This window comes from Atractosteus spatula, chromosome 6, assembly GCF_055471065.1.
Source record: "Atractosteus spatula isolate fAtrSpa1 chromosome 6, fAtrSpa1.hap1, whole genome shotgun sequence".
Taxonomy (NCBI): Eukaryota; Metazoa; Chordata; class Actinopteri; order Semionotiformes; family Lepisosteidae; genus Atractosteus; species Atractosteus spatula.
The window spans coordinates 31,930,921-31,951,599 of NC_142711.1; the positions used below are offsets into that span (position 1 = coordinate 31,930,921).

The 20,679-nt window shown below is 35.3% G+C and overlaps 1 protein-coding gene across 1 annotated transcript in view; it reads left to right on the forward strand.

Annotated features, from left to right (window-relative positions):
* Positions 1-328: 328 nt before the first annotated feature.
* The window catches only part of atg9b (autophagy related 9B), a 32,150-nt gene continuing 11,799 nt past the window's right edge, over positions 329-20,679 (forward strand). The window contains exons 1-6 of the mRNA XM_088918984.1: positions 329-468; positions 9,365-9,510; positions 10,383-10,426; positions 12,026-12,090; positions 14,029-14,199; positions 18,897-19,038. Of these exons, the coding sequence (XP_088775110.1) occupies positions 9,402-9,510; positions 10,383-10,426; positions 12,026-12,090; positions 14,029-14,199; positions 18,897-19,038 (531 nt within the window). The 5' untranslated portion in view covers positions 329-468; positions 9,365-9,401. The remainder of the gene's footprint in view (positions 469-9,364; positions 9,511-10,382; positions 10,427-12,025; positions 12,091-14,028; positions 14,200-18,896; positions 19,039-20,679) is intronic.

Consider the following 20,679-nt stretch of genomic DNA (forward strand, 5'->3'; position numbering starts at 1 on the left):
GTTATTTTTCATAGATGACTGATATATTATCATACATTTTATTGCCTATGAAAATTAAAATGTACAATAATGTAAATAAAGGTACGTTTATATACAGTAGTATTTAAAATATTTCCCCTGTAATATTAACATTTTACGATTGCTTTTAAAAATGATTTTTGTTATTCCTTATGCCTATAATGAGAATGAAAGAGGCCATCTGTGTGATTGGTTCAAAGGTTGAATGAGTGACGTCCCTATAACGGCCGAGTGACGTCAGATGATGTTTTGTTGACATTCGTGTTGCAGCAGAAAGTGGTTCTAAAATCTTTGTCTTGGTGCATCAAAACTGAAGTGACAGTACATTCTTATCCCGCATTGTACATAACTGTTTTTAGCAAGAGAACACTAACGTGTCGGAAGGAAAGGAATGAGCGAGGACCTATAACAAACTGAAACTTCAAAGGGAGAAGCAGCAGCGTCAGAGAGGTAAGAAAACCAGCACATGCTGTTCCTGTTGTGCCCATGAGATCGACAGGTCTGTTGTCAATTCTGAGAAACAAAATTACAGTGCCGTTAAACTTAGTTAAAGCTGTTCGCTTAACAAAGTAACACGGTGTAATCGTCTGACTGCATTTACAGTCGAAGACGAAATTCTGTTGCTTTAACGAATCGCGATAGACGATTTCATTACCCGTTTATTCGCAAAGTTTTTTTTTTACCAACTGGCCGCTGTACAACAAGCTTCCTTTATTGCCGCGTTAGTACAAGTGTAATTAAAGCGAATCAGCAATGCTAATTGTGATTAAGGGTTTAAGCAAGTGGAAAATCTAAAGCAGTGATCTTTCTTTGTCTTCCATTGGGTTTGTTTTTGTCCTTAAATACGAGATGACGCAAACACATCACAGGATGAGTACATGTATGCACAGATGGCAAGTTACGAAATAATTGTACTTCAGAATTCAGCCTATGATTTTAAACGGAGCCTGGTCTGGCTACAGCAGACAGGCACATCTTGAGATCCCAACAATAAATAAAATAATACAAATGCATCTAATCACGATTCAAGTCGGATGTGTTCCTTTGTTATCTCTACATGTCCTTAAGATGCAGCATGAACGCGGTGGCATTTGAGGACCAAAGCTTCACTACATATATCGGTTTACCCTTTTTTCTATGCCCTTTTTCCTAAGTTGTTAAGTGGTTTGGTTATAATGTTTTTAAAATAATGTTAATGCCCTTTAAATTGTATTTAGTGAAAAAATACATTTGAATATATTGCCTGTTTTATCATTCCTGCACTCCCTCCCTGTGATTTTCAAAAGACGTGTCAGAACACTGCTGCTCACCTTTAGAGCTGGATTTGTCTGGCTTCTGACTACATGAGTGATCTGTTAAACCCCTAAAACCCTACAGATTACTGATGCTCTTCAGACTCCAATTTTCTTTCTGTTGTTAATGTGAGGCTCTAGACACCAGGGGTCTAGGGGACTGGGTTTTCTGTTGTTGTGCTCCATGAGCGTGAGCCCATTTTGGATCTTGTAAGTCAGTCAGGACTTTCAAATCCTGATTTATAGCTCACTTTTATACTCCAGTTTTTAAAATTCTGTTTAATTTACTGCTTTAATGTGTGTATACTTGCCACTTTTATTTAATTGTTTTATAATTGTGTTATTAATGTTTGAGATGATCTACCATCAAAGGCGCTATATAAATATTCTAATACTTTTTAGACCAATCACAACATAGAAGTTTTGTAATAAATCCCTAGATTGTTTCTAAAACAGTCACATTTTTTAAAAAGTCTATTGGCATCTTCTCATTTAATCCACAACATGAATGTCGGTTGGTATATTAAAAAGAGTAGTCCTTTTTATGTAGAAGACGTTAGTTCAAATACAGTATGTCTCATGTCGCTATACTTTATGATCCATTAGGGTATAAATCTGCAGAAAACAACACACATTTGTTCATCTTTAGAGATGGAGGGGACATGAGGGACCAAACCAAGGACTAAAACTTGAATCTACATCTCATTTTTTAAGTAGATCACAACTAGCAGATGTCATTTAATGTAGACAAGTGTTGTGTGTTACATGCAGGTAGCAAGAACAGAAACTGTTAATTATTAAGATAGAAATAGCTATACAGTATATGAAAATGACTGAGGTATCTGTGTTGCAATCGGCTACCTCTAGGTAATGTGAGGAAGCAGAAGTGTAGCATTTATATCAAGTATAAATTGCTCAATCAAAATTAGGACCTACTTTGGGATATTGTGTATTATTTTGGTCATTATATTCCAAAAAAAGATGTTGCTTTACCAGATTCCATTTGAAAAATAGTGGCCAGATACACTTCAAGGCTTAAAGGATTGTCCTACCTATGATAGGCTGAAAGAACAAAAAAAGTTTAGTCATAGGAGACTATGAGGAGGCCTAATTCAAATATTGAGAGTCCTCAACCCAGAGGACTTTTTCAGAATCAAGAGTGAAATATGAAATGAAGTACATTTAAAACTGAGAACAGAGAGTACTTTTATATGCAAAGGGCTGCAGTAGTCAAATAGATTATTTAAATAGAGTTATTAAATATGTTTTAAAATGAACACTTTAATCAAAAGTACTAGGCAATTTTCAAGCTGCAGTCCATTAGCTACAGTACATCATAATTCCTTGTAAACATTTAACTTGCTGTTTTAGTCAATGAAGGTGCAAACGAAAAAAAATGTCTACGTGCTAATTTTCTTGTACGTAAGACTGTGACATTGCACGTAGTGGATTCCCACTAAAGTGGCTTTGAACAGTGTTTTTTTGCAGCAGTCGTTTTCCCCTCCCCCAGTATGTGCTCTCAGCCCATAATGTGATATGGTTACAAACATGTGTTCTGAAATTGCATCATAAGTATGGTAACTTCGTGTACCGATGAGTAAATCATCTGCCAAACATTTTATTTAGTTTTATTCAGTATTTTGGAGTTTTTTATATGAATCTGAGCTTCTTTCTTGTATTCTGTATGTTAATTGCCATAAATGATTCATTATTCCTGTTTGGATAGGTTATTTAAAATTATTACCAGTTATTGTAGTAAAATTGCTGCTGGAAAATTTTCAAAATATATTTCAGGGAATTTAAACATTGAAGGAAAATGAAATTCATTTTATATTGAAGCCTGAACAGCACTATTTCCTCATCTAATTTATTGGAGCACCTCCAATCAGCCTTAAAGAAACTTGAATGTACATTTTTCTGAAGTGGTGTATTGTATGTTTAAATCTTAAATGCCAATCTGACCGGTAACAACAAAAACAAAGAGAAAACCAAGTAAATAACATTATTATCATTATTAAAACAGCTTTTTGGAGCCTCTTACATAATCTCACTTAAACCTCAGTTATGGGAGATTATATTTTTTGTTTGTTTGTTGTGCAGATGGATTGGCAGTTTGTCAATGCTCCAGTGTGTAAACAGCAAAAAATAACTGTTTGGAATTCAACCATTTACATTCCAGTGAGCATGTCTTCTCTGTGATTTTACACTTGGTGAACATGAACAGAGTTTTCAGATTTACAGTGCCTATAGAAAGTCTACAAACCCCTTTGCTGCCCATATTTGACTCTTTATGTTGAGATGCACTATCCAATGGAGGAGACCTACAGAAACGATGATCATCAGAATAAATCACTACTATTCAACACAGGTGGAGGCTAGCTTGTTGTGTAATTTGGAAGGCAATAGATTACACTACAGCTAATTTACAACTGCTATGACTTTTTTTCTAGGTTTTCATGTTTATTAACCTGAGTAATTGTTATTCACTTGGAGGTAGTTTTGCAATATGGACAAAAAAGATCAATTCTGATTTAATGGGTTGTTTGTTTATTTCAGGCTGATAGGTGACAAAATGTGTAACTTTGGAAAGGGCGTGTAGACCTTCTATAGGCAATGTACATCTTTGAACCTGTTATTGTCTATTTACATTTTTAATACAGACTGTTCAAGCTTGTACTGTGAGATGCTGTCTTAATGCGTTTAGCCTCTGTGCTGACTGGGTTCTCTTGCAGGTGCTCCAGAAACATCTTGGTATTTGATCAAAAGTTTCCGTTTCCTATTCATTGTGTGTTGCTGCAGCGCTGTAGATGTTAAACTCTCGCATTTTATCCTGTTTCTTCCAGCAGAAAGAACCCGACTACATGGCACCTTGGTAAATTCTAAATGCTTTGTGAGCAGATTCCTCTTCCAGAAACATGACAGTTTTATCCAAAGCAGACAAGCACTGTACCCTATTTATTTTGAACTGCTTCCTGCTCAAAGATTATAGTGGTACCTGCTATGCCTGTTCCTTCCCAATTGCTTCACACCTGTTCTAAACACAGGTTTATCAAATTTGCTTTAGTATAGAAGTGAGAGAGAGCTTGTTCGCCATGTTTGAAATATAAGGGTGTTTGTGCACAAAGAAACTGAGGATACGAACTGAATCCTTGAAAGACATTTGCAACATGTCCGCCTTCCTGCTGCCAGAAGCTCTGTGAAGTGGAAAATTGATTTCAGAACAAAATTAGTATGGGCCATTTCCAGTGTCTATGGTCTTTGCTGAATTTAGTTCAAAGCTGAATCAAAGCATATAGCTTGTTAGAGAAATTTGTTTATCAAAGATGCATGTTGCTCTTTATGAGCTCTCGAGGAGGATATAAATGCAAGTCAAAATATTATAAATAAGTAAAAGCACCTTATAATGATAAAATCTTAAAAATACAATACAGTGCATACAGAAAAATTCAGAAATAACTCACAAAATACAACAATGCTTGAACTCCTTCCATTTTCACAGAATGGACAGTTTACTGCAAAAGAAAAACAATTTTTCCATTCTTTGCTCAGGTCATAACCCACTCCTCTTACCTTGGTGCCACCTTTGACATCCTGAACTGGTTTTCTAAACTGGCCATTTACTTCTTACTGTAGGTTGCTATTTAATTACTACATTAGGGCATCCTTTACACAAGTTTTCACATACTTGTACTGTACCTCTCACTCAAAGATGGGCTTAGGTTCAGTGCACAGTATGTGGCCTACTGTACTGCGACTTTACAGCTCTTCTTTGTCTGTACTGGTGTTTAGAACGGTCAGGGGCTGTACAATTATCCATTATGGTATAAATGCCTGTGACATTAAACTTTACCGTTGGTCATATTCTTCTTTGGAATGGAATCAGTTTTAAAGGGGACTTGCAGTCCCAGTGTCTCAGACCAGTTATTAATCTTTAAGAAAATTAACAAAATTATTTCATTGACACTATAAAAAAAAATAAAAATTGGGAATTATGCATAAAATCGTGAACTTTGTGAAAGTACTGTATGTTCACCATTGTTTTAAAACCCTGGTCTCGTCATGGGCAAGAGCGAGAGTTTGCGTGAATTGCGACGTGAAGGGACCCTTCCTGCTCACTAGTCACTGTAATGACTAAAGTAATATGATGTACGAGCGGATAAGCACAGATTGTGCAGCAGACATTTCACCACAGATCTGCATCCAATGTGATCTGCATGCAGAGTTAACAAATAAGTAGTATATTTTGGAAAAACTATCTCAAATTCGAGAGCCATATTATTATTGGATTAAAAGAGATGTATTCACACACATGCTTGATTACAATGTAATAGGGCTGTTTCACCTAACCGGGTGTTTTGTTGCCTCATTCTGAATCACAGATAATGACAGCAATATGATGCTGTTAATACCTAGAAATGTAATCTATTTTTTGATGTAAATTGGAAGTTTTACAAGTTACTGTGTACATTTCATTAAGGTTTAAAATACTGATTCTTTCTGTAACACCAAAATATAAAATAGCGTTACATTTCCCCCTTTAATTTCTATACAGGTGACACTAAAATTTAGGTTCACTGTTATGTCTTGTCACACTGCTTCAGTGATGTTTTAAAAATTAATGAAACGATTGTAGTGACATACAGTATCTGACAAGACTGAAGTTGCAAACTAAAATTTAAGGTAAGACTGAAATTAGGTTGACTTCTAATCAGCTGTTCTAACTGTCTCGACAGTAATCTGATGGTCTTGTAATCAGTCCAGTTTCTCCGGTCAAAAAATCTTGGTGCCGTCTTTGATCTGAGCCTTGATCTGAAACTCATGTTAGCAGTATTGTGAATGTGTCTTTATTCTAGCTTTGTAACGTGACTTGTAGCTGTTAATATCTTTCCTAATGTAATGCAGGAAAACTAATGCATGTTTTTTGTCTTTTCCAGGTTTTTGTTTGCAAAGAAATGGTTGTTGGTAGATCCACATGTTCTTAAATTGCAAATTTGAAAATGCAGCTTCAAAGATTTTAACTGAAACTAAAAGGCACACTAATGCATTTGCTATTTTCATTTTTTTTTGTACTGGCTCCCTTTGCATTTCATAGTAAAATTCATGGTTTTACTTGAATGGTTACTTGAATGGTTTGGCCCATTTGACTTGACAGTGACCTCCTACACCATTAGCTCTTTAACACTCTTTGAACTCTTTGGCCTTTCAGTTCCCAATGTGAGGCTTGAAACCCTGGGAGACATTATTTTCAGAGTCCATATTAGATGCAAGTCAGTCAGCACTTTCAAAACCTCTTAAATCTTACTTTTAATTTTGTTTCGTTTATTGTGTTAATTTGTATATACTGTACCTGTCTCTTGATTTATTGCAGGTGGCTTGAGGTGACATGTCTTGATAATGGCTGTGTTAACTCTTCTTAATCATTGCCTGTTGAACTCTCTCTTTCTCTTTTGCTATGGAATAATTCTGAAATGTTCTGTTTTAGTAAAAAGACCTGAAGCACATCTGTTGTGAATTTAAGATTCTGTCACGTACTCTCTTTCAACATTTTGGCATTATAGCCAGTGACAGCCCTAACCAAAAAGCAGTACAGTATTGTAATTTATAAGCAGATTGGTAGGGGTGAATTTGTTACAGTTGACAATGGCATATACAGTGGTGTGAAAAAGTGTTTGCCCCCTTCCTGATTTCTTATTTTTTTGCATGTTTGTCACACTGAAATGTTTCAGATCATCAAACAAATTGAAATATTAGACAAAGATAACACAAGTAAACACAAAATGCAGTTTTTAAATGAAGGTTTTTATTATTAAGGGGAAAAAAAAATCCAAACCTACATGGCCCTGTGTGAAAAAGTGATTGCCCCCCCGTTAAAACATAAATCAACAGTGGTTTATCACATCTTTGGAAAGCTGAGTTCAATTTCTCTAGCCACACCCAGGCCTGATTACTGCCACACCTGTTCTCAATCAAGAAATCACTTAAATAGGACCTGCCTGACAAAGTGAAATAGACCAAAAGATCCTCAAAAGCTAGACATCATGCTGCGATCCAAAGAAATTCAGGAACGAATGAGAAACAGAGTAATTGAGATTTATCAGTCTGGAAAAGGTTATAAAGCCATTTCTAAAGCTTTGGGACTCCAGCGAACCACAGTGAGAGCCATTATCCACAAATGGCGAAAACATGGAACAGTGGTGAACCTTCCCAGGAGTGGCCGGCCGACCAAAATTACCCCAAGAGCGCAGCGACGACTCATCCAAGAGGTCACAAAAAACCCCACAACAACATCCAAAGAACTGCAGGCTTCACTTGCCTCAGTTAAGGTCAGTGTTCATGACTCCACCATAAGAAGGAGACTGGGCAAAAATGGCCTGCATGGTAGAGTTCCAAGACGAAAACCACTGCTGAGCAAAAAGAACATAAAGGCTCTTCTCAGTTTTGCCTGAAAACATCTTGATGATCCCCAAGACTTTTGGGAAAATACTCTGTGGACTGACGAGACAAAAGTTGAACTTTTTGGAAGGTGTGTGTCCCATTACATCTGGCGTCAAAGTAACACAGAAAAGGAACATCATACCAACAGTAAAATATGGTGGTGGTAGTGTGATGGTCTGGGGCTGTTTTGCTGCTTCAGGACCTGGAAGACTTGCTGTGGTAAATGGAACCATGAATTCTGCTGTCTACCAAAAAATCCTGAAGGAGAATGTCCGGCCATCTGTTCGTGACCTCAAGCTGAAGCGCACTTGGGTTCTGCAGCAGGACAATGATCCTAAACACACTAGCAAGTCCACCTCTGAATGGCTTAAGAAAAACAAAATGAAGACTTTGGAGTGGCCTAGTCAAAGTCCTGACCTGAATCTGATTGAGATGTTGTGGCATGACCTTAAAAAAGCGGTTAAGGCTCGAAAACCCTCCAATGTGGCTGAATTACAACAATTCTGCAAAGATGAGTGGGCCAAAATTCCTCTACAGCGCTGTAAAAGACTCATTGCCAGTTATCACAAACGCTTGATTGCAGTTGTTGCTGCTAAGGGTGGCCCAACCAGTTATTAGGTTTAGGGGGCAATCACTTTTTCGCACAGGGCCATGTAGTAATAAAAACCTTCATTTAAAAACTGTATTTTGTGTTTACTTGTGTTATCTTTGTCTAATATTTCAATTTGTTTGATGATCTGAAACATTTCAGTGTGACAAACATGCAAAAAAATAAGAAATCAGGAAGGGGGCCAACACTTTTTCACACCACTGTAAAAGCAGAATGCCTAACACTTAGGAATTCACAAGAGACATGAAAAAAGATGGGAAATAGCCTATCATAATAAGTCAGATTACAATATTCTAGCATTATCTAATATTTAGCATTATTTTTTGCTTTGAATGTTGTCTCCCTTTTATATTCACATCTGAAAGACAATGCAAAATTGCTTCATATAAGCAATTATAAGCAATTTTGTAAAGCAGACGTATTTCACAGTAGTTGCACTATTACAGTAGATGAACACCATTTAATTAGCGATATTGCTGAATCTGTGCTATTCCATATCCTCAGTATTTGGAATCCTGTGCTGTGTGCTTAATAAGATAGCATCAATAAAAAAATAAAATATTCTAGTATATGGCTCACATAGACTAGAAAAAAGACAGAGGCACATCTTGTTATAATCATACTGTCCTATGTTAGTCATTGTGATATTGACTGATTATTACTCTTCTGATGAAAACATAAAAATCATTACAAATGAGAGGGTGCTATTAGGCCTGTCTCTGGTAGTAGGATCTCATCTAGCCATTTCTTGAAAGAAGGTAGGGAATTGGCTTAAACAACATTGCTGTATAGCTTGTTCCAGGCTCCTACAACCCTTTGAGTAAAGAATTGCCTCCTATTATTGGTTTTAAATGTGCGTACATATAGTCTACACTTGTATCCTCTTGTTCGAGCTTCAGTCTTTATTCTGAAGAAATCTTCTGTATTAACTTTGTGAATGTCTCCATCAACTGTCAGTGTCTTTTTAATTATCTCTTCATTGCTCGTGGTGCTGTGTTTTTGCTGACAGGAGTCTAGGGAGTGTGCCAGGGAGAATGTGAAGCACAATGGCTAATTTTGAAGCGTATCAGGAGTACCAGCGGATAGAGGACTTTGAGGAAGACTCGCCGCCCGGGGAAGAGGACTTACTAGTACATGTACCAGAAGGCTTGAAAGGTACCGTAGAGCTCTGATAAAATAACACTCTGTTACCTCTCATATTTTAATATGTTTATCACTTTACTGTACATTGCATTACAATTTTCCCATATAGAATTGTAATGTTTGTGAGTAATTATTGTGGGAGTTAACTGCAGATCTTTAGGGCCCTGGAAAAGACCATCACTCATTCTAGCTCAGAGAGGCTCTTTCTGTTTTCAGCATATAGAATTACTTTAATGAAAATGTAAAAAGCACATTTTCATTAAGCAATATGTTAAGAACAATTTTCTATAAATAAAGCTTGTCCACATTACTTATGTGGCAGTGATCTACACAGGGTGCATAAATACGATTTATTAATAATGTTCTGCAGTTATTGAGCAATAGTGGACAGAATTTTGCAATGAGCATTTGCTAGTTGTAGATTACATTTTAGATTGTGGGCTGTGTCTTTCATTTGATGTTCTGAGATTTTTCATTGATTGTTTTCTGCTGAAGTTTTTTTTTCTTTAGCAAAAATAGCTTCTACAAACATCAGTAAGTTAATGTTGAGTAAAACCTACAAAGTGAATGTCTCCGAACATTCTACTGTTGTTGAAACAATAAATGCAACATGTTAAGATCCTAGTGTGGATTTTACATTGCCATTACAGTCAGTGCTGTATTTTATAAGTATTTCTAAACTTAATATATACTAATGCATTGTTAAAATATTAATTGAATGTTTTGACTGTGAAGGTGAGAAAGCAGATGTATAGTACAGTACAGTTTATAGAACCAATGGGATATTACTCTGTAAAGACTACTCTATGATGGAATGCACAACTAGCATAGTATTAGATACATTTTAAAGGGATTTCTAAAATGTCTTTTTTATATTTCTACAGATTCATGGCATCATATCAAGAACCTAGATAACTTCTTCACAAGAATATCCTTTATATAGTATTTACATATACCTTATTGACAATTCTCTCTAGCAGTGGTGTTTGGATGCTTTTGTTAGCGTGTGTGTGTGTGTTTTTGCAAGATAGGAAATGGAAGTTTCAGGAACTTTCAAGAGAATGAGATTTCAGTTGCTTGTTAGAAAATGAACTGTCCAGATTAAGGTTAGTTAATAGAAAAGGCTCTTTAAAATGCTTAAACAGTCACATAATCTGTATCAGTCCCAGGACTTTGTGGTTCAGTGACATGTGATGTGCTGCATGTTCCCAGAATGTCACTGTAATTACAGTATGGAATTTATTTTGTTCTGGGTTAATTGTAATTTAAGACATTGAAGTCATTGAACTTGGGGAAGTAGCCTATGAAAAGTATAGGCATTTGCATTTCTCCCCTGTTGTAGTAAAGTGTTAAAAAACAAAATGCTACAATATATTTTATATATTATATATATATATGTATTACCTTTAAGGAACTAATGTCACAATTATACAATGCATTTAAGAATATTGTGTAAAGAATATTGCTAAGTCAAACCCATGAACTACTTTAGGATCAGGAATGAGATAGGAACACAGAATTGGAGATAGACGGCACGCATTTGGTACTGATGGTAGGTGACCCTTTACATAATTCCTACATACTGTACATTTCTCAAATTTGAAACCAGTGTGTGCCATTTGGAAACAGCTGGGCAAACCTGTTTTGTATGTTTTTAAATGTAGAAGTAATAAACTATGCTCGTTTTGAAAATGAGCTGCTCTTCTCTTATGTTTTAGGTATGCAAAAACAGTATGCAAACGGAAAGCCTGTTATTCCTAGTAAGGGCCATTACAACATGAAGCCTATCACAGAAATGTGAGGCACAAGATGGTACAGCACCCTGGACAGTGTAAACTTATGCACCCAGGGGCAAATTAGAGACACCAATTAATGTCACCCATATGCAAAATACTAACCCATTTTTTAAAGTTGCTTCTTTCTTTAATAAGATATGTAAATTATAAAAAAAAATGTTTATAGTATAAATAGTATTATTATTCTCATTTTTTGCTTAGCAAAAGCCTTTTTTGAAGTAATTGCAGTCATATATTACAATGATATACTTTACAATAATATATAATGGTGAAGAATGAGACAGTTCGTACTTTTTATGATACAGAATGGGGATATATTTCAACCACAAGGCTCAGATCAAATTTTGTTGTAAATCAAATTTAAGGCTGTTTTAAAACTGTTATCCCTGAGAAATGCACTAACCCAAAACACTAAGACAGTAAAGCAGCATTGCAGTTTACACACTCACCCAGGAAGTTTAGCATAAAGTTGCAACAGATGATTTCAGGGGAAAGTTGTGGTTGACTTCATCTAACACCATTCTTCTATACTTTGATTACAGTGGAAGACAGTATGTAAAGTTAAGCATATGGATTCTGTGCAATAACATTTTCAAAGGATATTGTACCTCATGCAGAGAACATGTAAATTCCCTGTCTTCTAAAAGTACATGTTATGTTATTTATCATTGTAGGTTTGAATTTTGCACCTTATAAGAAGGGTATCATATTTCTTTAACATTCCTCTCCACATCTATCACTTTCACCAGAAGAATGGCTTTGCCTGTATGATGTTGACTGAGTTTTTTGAACTGGTGTAAGTATTTACTGATATTTACTGATTGCTAATGCCTTTACTACTGTAGGTTAAATGGTCAATAAGAAGTATGCTGTAATTTCAAGATTTTTTTTGGGTGATATTGCCGCTTTCTAAGGTTTTTATATAGAAGCCATGTTCAGACAAATCAGTAAAATATCTGCATGTGCTAAAACCAATTGCCTGCTTTAAAGGGAAACTTCAATGCTATTTTTATGCTTAGGGGTTTGAAAGAATCAGCATTGATGAGTGCATTTCAAACCACAATTAAAGTAAAATGTACATAGTAATATGTAAAACCTCCAGTTTACATCACAAAATTTCCAGGTATGAGCAGTGCCATTTTTTCCAATTCAGAACGAGGCAATAAAACTTCCAGTGACATGAAGTGAATACTACTTACTTGTAGGGCTGGGCGATATGGCCAAAAACATCATCACGATAGAAATTTTCATATCAGTCGATATCGATAATTATCACGATAAATAATGTCAAATCATTATTTCTTTCAAGTTTAAAGGCAGATTTTTTCTCCTGAGTGAAAGTTGAAGAAACCAGACAGTTAATTGGTAAATTAAACAACTCTTTTATTTTAAGAACACAACAAACACTTGCCAAACAGCAGAAACATTAAATAAATCTGAGGTAGAGAGTATTCAAGTCTTTTTTATGTCAAAATATGCATGAGTAAAATTTACAAAATAAATATCTTAATAGAAAAGTTAAATACTGCAGTGTGATAAAACACACATAGAAGATGGCTCAGACAGACTTCAAAGTTTAAAGTGCTCTGTTTTATGTCTGATCGTAAAAAGCCAAAATATTTCCAAATTACCGAAGTTAAATGACCTTTTCTGTCGACGATGTCATCGTCCTTCGAGCTGGTCGTTGGCAGCACTACATTTGCTTCAGTATCACTCATTTCTCCACTCTAGCTACAATCCTGTCAGCCACCACCGTGTGGGTAAACAACACCACGTTAGCTGCCCGGTCTGCAACACGCACCCGCACTCGCGCAGTATTTTGTGTGCATGTGCATATCATGCGCAAAGCATAAACATATATATCGAACATTTATCGAACTTTTGTTAAAATTATATCGAGGAAAATTATATCGCGATAATTATCGTTATAGAATTATCGCCCAGCACTACTTACTTGTAAACTCTGCACGTAGATCACGTTGGAACATTTCTGGATTATTCTCTTGTACATCTCATTACATTAGTCATTACATTACAAACTCTCTCTCTTGTGTGTGGTGAAACCAGGGTTTTTCGACAACATGGCAACTATCCAGTACGATTTTGTGCTTGATTCAGATTTTGTCAAATTTAGTGTTACTGGCAATTAATTACTGTTGAGATTTAATAACCAATCCCGGTAGGGACCACTGTTATCCTTACCAGATGAATCATTAAATCTTAAAAGCTGAATCATATTTCTCTCCAGCATCTACTCACAAGCTGTTCCAGTGATGATTGTGGTTTGAGATGTGATTACTTTACCACCTGGATGTAAATCACCAGAACTAATTACATACTCCCCGTAAGCAGCCATTGAATCAAAGGGAATCTTAATCAGATTTAAGCATGGCTGGAGCTTGTCTTCCTGATGTCCTACAAGTATGATTTTTTTATACAGTGCTAATGTGCCTACCTCATAGTCCTTTTGCAAACTGTTCTTTCATTTGATAGCAGTGACTCGTCAAGATGGAATGTGTGGTTGGTGGCTTTCCCCCATATACTGTACTAACCACATTCATCACTTCATTTCTCACTTTGTTTGGTTTTGGGGTGAAGTAGCCATTTTGTAGTCATGAAATTGGTAAGATCAAACAAGGAGTTTTCTATTCTGCTTGTGTGTTTAATTTTCTGGGATTTCAAAAACTATTAATTTTTCTTTCTGCTTGTTTTCGATGTCATTTTCTCTTTGCAGACAGTTCTTGTTTGTGGTCACCTTTACCACTTTTCTCTTCAACTGTGTGGAGTATGATGTGCTTTTTGCTAACAAGGCAGTGAATCACACAACACACAACCTCGGACCTCTGGACAGGAGCAAAGTTACACTGCCAGATGCCATCCTGCCCAGCCAACAGTGCACTAAGAGGTGCGATCATACTTACTGTATATCGGGGGTTCAGTCTGCTGAGGGTCAGGATACTCTCCTTTCTTCTTGAGATGCATTTTGTAATGTGCGGGTCCATACCCAATGAACGTCTTCATTGTTTAAAAATTCAGTTAATAGATTCCTGTTTCTTGATGCGTTTTAGTAATTCTGAAGTGAACTGTGTAAGTGCCGAACTGTTCTACAGTACATAGAACATTCATTTTCTGCAGATCAGGAAGGTTCCAGAAATGAGGTGTACAGGTTCAGTTACTCAGAATGAGGATTTGAATATAACTACTTGATGTTTTGGAGTAAATTTAAAAATGTTTGTATTGTTGCCCCTTTGTAAAACTGGTTTTCTAAACTAACCTTTACTTATAACCTTACGTAGACATTTAGTAAGAAAATTTACATTCAGCAAAATCTACATTAGCCTGTAGTAGACCATTTTTCATATATATATATCAAGAAAAGCAAGTATGATTTGGTTTTGACTTATTAGTCAATTAGATATACTGTACCACTCATTGTACGTGGTGTGGAAGGAAATTTTAATGGGTATGAAGCTAAGGAATTTGAAACCTTAAGCTGAAATTAATTATTCATAATTTATTATAATTTTACATCAATCGCAAAGGGTCCTGCAGAGTTTTAAGAAATGTTTTAAAAAATCTTGCAAAACTCATGAACTCAACTTACAAAACATGATACTTTTTAGTTCCTCATATTAGCTGTGTTTTTAAACTTTCAATGTTGTGAAATCATCTGTGACGAATGGCAGCTGTATTTTAAGAGATGATAGAACACTGCAGATACTGAGCCAGAGAATGCTGGGCAGTATTCCCAAGTACTGCATGATTCTTAGTCTTCAGTGAAGCTTTTAGACTCAGGCTATAAAACGAAAACATATTGACTCAAAGTTAGCATGCATTTTTCATTTTCCCCCGTTATTTTAATTCATTCAATATTTCCATATGATTCCCTTTCAGTGACCATAACCCTACATGTAAACAAAGAGTATATACAGTAAAAACTATAAAATAAAGGTGGAAGAGCAGTTATGCTATGCTGGCAATATACAGATGAGTATTTATGACAGTGATGTAAAAGACCAGTTAAAAGCTTTCTATTAATATGAGGTTTGAGTGGATTCTTCCCTAAGTGCCATCTTCTGTTCCCAACACCACACAACATTGCTTAAGACCCAACACAAATTACACATTCTGCACACAAATTAAGATCTTGAAGTGATAAACCTTCAAAATAATTGTTTCATTTTTTTAAAAAAGAAGCTAATTTCTTATGAATCCTGAGCAGCATGTGTTTATATCTTTGGTTCAGCTGAAAAGATCGGGATTCTTTTGAAGTTCTAAAAAATAAATGACATAATATTCCCTTGCCAGTGATGAGGAGGGAAGCATGTGGTGCTAAATGTTTCACTTGGCCATCTGTTATGAGAGGTTTGATATGCCAGCTCTTGTGATGTGAAATTCAATAGCAAGTGAGTTCTCTTTACATTGGACTGCTGTAAACAAGAGTCCAGTGTTGCAGGCCTTATATGTACTACTCCAGGTTTATTGCCCTGCAGGTGCAAATTGATTTTGTTGTATAATCTGCTTCTTCATTGCTTTTATAATTACAACTAGAGAAACAAGATGATAAGCCTCTTCTCTGGAGCATTTTTAGATAAAATGTCTTAATGATTAAAGTCTCATCACTTTTTAGGTTATTTTTCTTTCAGAAACATCAGTAGAGTGGCCACACACTGTGGCCATTGTGAGGCAAACTTCTCCATTCATGCGAAGCTAAGGGTTACAGTTAAAAATTTACAAATATTAATATGCCGTTATGTAGGCAATACCTTATAAAATGGTTTTTGTATCTTTTAAGATTTTGTATTACAATTTTTAATGAAGTTTGGTAATAAATTAAATGAAAGAAAACAGTTACCCTAATTTGACATGAGAATTTTGATTGGATTCCTATAGACTTAAACTGTTATGTTTTTGAAATAAAGAAAAAGGATCATAATGCATTAAATGAATGGAATCCTATAAACAGAGTTCTTTAAGGTTCTTGCTCTATTGTTTCAGGTTTATGATGAGAATATATTTTAAGATTTAAAGACTTTGTAAATGTAATTATAGTAGTTCTAAAAAAAAGAGGCTTTAGCAACAAAATCATCCCAAGTTAAAGAACAATTAATGTGTAAAACATATGCCCCTGGATTTTTAACAGTAATTTTCATCTTTAAGATAAAGTACAGGTATGTGTGTTTTTACACTGTTTTATTGCTAAATTTACACTTTAATGAAAGAAAATGTCAGTGTAAGGAATAGGATATTAAACTTACAAGAAAAAGAAAGACTACTCTGTATATGAAGATAAAAAATAATGAGTAAAAGAATGCATATAAAGAGAATGTTTAATATTAGTTAACAGAGTGTACAAGATGTGAAAATGCTGATGAATAAGGCCCACGCCCTCAGCAAATTTAAAATATACTACATAATAATAGTGCTTAAATAGGACTGAACAGATAACTCAAATTTTAGAAACATGTTAATGTTTTAAAAGAAAGGCTAACATACTATATGCAACTCAAGGTTGTACTACCATTTCAAGCAATGTGCTCAGTATTAGTTTGTGTTCAGACATTTGTAGTGCTGTCACTACCTTTGCTTTTCAGTTATTGCTGATTGTTTAACATTAAAATACTGAGTGTAGATGGTTCTGTTGGTGCTATGTGCCACTGCAAGACATACTGATTAATAGATGAGTATCCAGAGGGCAATTGTTGCCATCCACCTGTGAATATGGGAGATAATGAACTAATGAGGAATGTAAGCATGTTAATGCCTGGCGAGAGGCTGATATCCAGCTGATTCAGCATGCACAAGTAGTTCAGTTTCTTCGTTAAGCTAACTCTGTGTTTCCTTGATAACATAAAGCCTGAACCAGACACAGTTGCAGAGAAGCTGCCGAACATACACTGTTCCTTAGAAGCTGCACAGTAGCTGCACACAGTACTTGATGTACTGTAAAAAAAAAACATTAACTGTTTATTGATGGGTCTATATTATTTTTTATAAGTTATAGTGTAATAGCACAAGGCACAGTGAGAATTCACTATTTTCAGGTAAAAAGAACAAAATGAATATCTTTGTGATGGCTTTCAAACCAATCAGCCATTAACTTTGTAACTTTTAAGTATTCTTCAGGTAGCATTAGAAATGTATGAAAAGAATGCTGCATACAAAAAATGCATTTGCTCTAGGCAAATGGGTTGGACTCTTGAATTACAAATTGAGGAAGTCTTAAAAGTTTGTTGTTGAAAATAATAGAATGAAGCTGTTATCCTGAAATGATGGTAACTGAGAAAGAAAATTTAGGTAGATAGAAATTTTAACATTAACACCAGGATCTGATGTGTTACAACGTTTTTGTGTGATTTTTTGTGAAGTTTTCCTTACTATAAAAATAAATTATTTTCTATTAAGAAAACAGTGATTGCTGACTACAGCATAAGTTACAATTACATTCTGCTCCTGTAAGAGGCTTAATGTATAGTATCTGGGTTAGCATATGGTGTAACAGACAGAGCTTGGCTTGCCTAATGCGCATGTTATTTCCGATAAAGAGCATGGTCTACGGATTCCGGAATGCTCAATATGCTTCACTCATTTATGGGACTAATTTTAATGTGATTATTTCTTAGTAGCCTGTACCATTTATGGTTATTTTTTCTAGTTTTCCACTTTTTTCCCACACAAAATACTGATTCAAGTATTACTTAATTGTATTTTTTTCCTCAGGATTCTATGTGAGGCTGGGGATGGTTTATAAGGGGCCAGATGCTGTTTGCATCTTAAGACGCATCAAGTGACGTCAACAGAGACTAATTTGCATGTCTGTTCAGCATTTTATAATTAGGCATGGTAATTTAACCTAGACAGGATGAGAACAGAACTTAAGATCAGTTAAAAATGTGGGGAGGCCTCTTGGCCTACTTTTGTCAGTAACTAAGTGACCCATGGATGTTTCTTAAAAGACACCAGGGCATCAACTTCAGCAACAAGGCTGGGTAGTTTGCTCTTCTTCCTCCACAATCTTTTCTTTAAGGAAGTGCCTCTTGTTCTTGGGTTTAAATGCACTTGCTCATAGATTTTACTTGTGTTTTTTTTTTTACCTGTGTCCTCTTGTTCGTGTTTCACTCTTGATTCTAAAGAACTCCAGTGGGTTGCTTTTTGAATTTTGCGGATTTAGAACCTATTAATCGTGTTTCCTCACACACTCGTGTGTTTAAGTGCTTGGTATGTGGGAGGAAACTTGAGTACCTGAAAAAAAAAATTACCGTGAGGAGAGTACTGTACCTGTATGTAATCTTTACACAGAAGGTTCCCTAAGACAGAATCTTAACACGGAACTCATTAGCTGTGAGGCAGCAGCACTTCCAACAGACCACAGAGCTATCCACATTTAAAATTACCATTCACATAAAGATAGATCATTTACTAAGCAGGGAAGAATAATGGTCTTTAGCTGAATGGAGGTGTTTTCCTTGATTTAATAGAATGCATTGTTCACAGAAGTTTTTCTGTTACTACAGAAAAGCTTTTCTGTAGCTCTGGGCTGGTGACATATCTAAATGTAGTGAAAGGATTGTTTTCATTTTTTTCCCTTTTTTCTGTATTCAGAATTCAAGAAAATGGTTGGATCATTTTCCTTCTGATCATGGCAGCTATCTTCTGGATTTATCGGCTGATCAAAGTGTTCTGCAACCTCCTTAGCTACTGGGAGATCCGTCAGTTTTATATCAAAGCACTGAAAATAACAATGGTAAGATTTCCTGATGTCTGTCAGGGCCTCATTTACTAAAGTGAATGCTTTTTTAAAGGGCAGTGATTGTGAAGGTTTGTATTAAAACAGCAGAGAAACACAATACTGTTAATTAAATACTGCATGTAGAATTGTGCAGTGAGGTATAATGAATTGGTCAATATCATTTGTAATTTGTTTTTATCGATAGTTACCAGTAGATGGCAGCACAATGCTGTTTTGGCTTTTTAAAGTTTTTTTTCTCAGTTCATCTTCTGTGAGGAAGAGTGAATTAATAGACTTTGTAGAGATGGGGATTAATTAAATTCTCTTTTAGCAACAAGTGCATTGATTGCAACAAACCTGGAACACTGCTCACCAGGCTATTATACCTTTGCAAAACATACAAAGAAAGACCACATACAGTACAAATAGGAAGAAAAAGAAGAGGGCTCCATGGCCGAAACATTGTGTTTTCTTTCTTCTTTTTTTCAGCATGGAATAAACCTATTACTTGTTCATTTTTCTTTGTGATTACAATCTCATGGTTTTACAAAATGTCTGTTGCTTCTTGGAGAAAAATAGGTCTGACTTTTGAGATCTGCATTTCAAATCATGTTTTAAAACTTAGTCTATGTGTAAAATGCTTACATCAACATTTGAAAATATCGTGATTTCCTTCCACATGAACTTATTTGCGCTATACAATAAACCCTTCTGAAGCATTAAAGAAGAAGCATTAAAGACATAAGACCTAGCTCTAAAAACAACCAAATACAGAGCTAGGTAATACATTGCTGGATAATTTTATAGCTTTGTACCAGCAAAGCAACCACAAGGTAATAATATCAAAACTGTATAATAACATTGAAGATATTAAAAAAGATTCAATAGAATATATAATACAAAATATACGATATTTTTTGTTTTATTATCTTTGTTTAAAAGAAAACAATAAAACAATTTCTACAGAACAGTGGAAGAACATATGTACATTTCAACAAAACTCCACCAGTTCACATGTTTGGAGACATTTCTTGTTTTTTTTATCAGTCCTAATATTCAAGCAAAACAAAAGGAATCAGTTCACAATGTTAGAGGTTATGTGGAAAACAAGCAACTATTTACACATATTCTGGTCATGCCCGGAAATACAACAATATTGGACTTTTAATAATATAGAAAACCTAGACATACCTTTTGAATTCTCTGTTACGTATTTGGGTAATTTTACTTTTGACTACATGGAACTAATGGATAGATATATATTAGGAATTCTTTTAGCTGCCAGTAAGAAACTGCCATAAGAAAATGGTTTACTAAAGAACCACCAACACTGGATCAGTGTTGTGTAAGAGACTCATATAATGGAATGATCACTTTTCTCTTAGGTTACAAGCAGAAAGGTTTTGCAAATACTGGCAAACCTGAATTGGGTTTGTGGCCCTTTGAGACCTGATTTTGTGCTGTGAAAGAGGATAAAGCAGTGTTTTGTTTGATTGTTGGTTACTTAATATAAAAAGACCTAGGTCCAGGATAGAACTTCAATGCACATTCTTATGTGAACTTAGTTGCTTTCTTCATCTAAATTATTGAAAAAAGATCAGGCAGAGCAACTGGAGACAATAAGGATGATTTGTTATTCGATTTTTGTTGCGCATC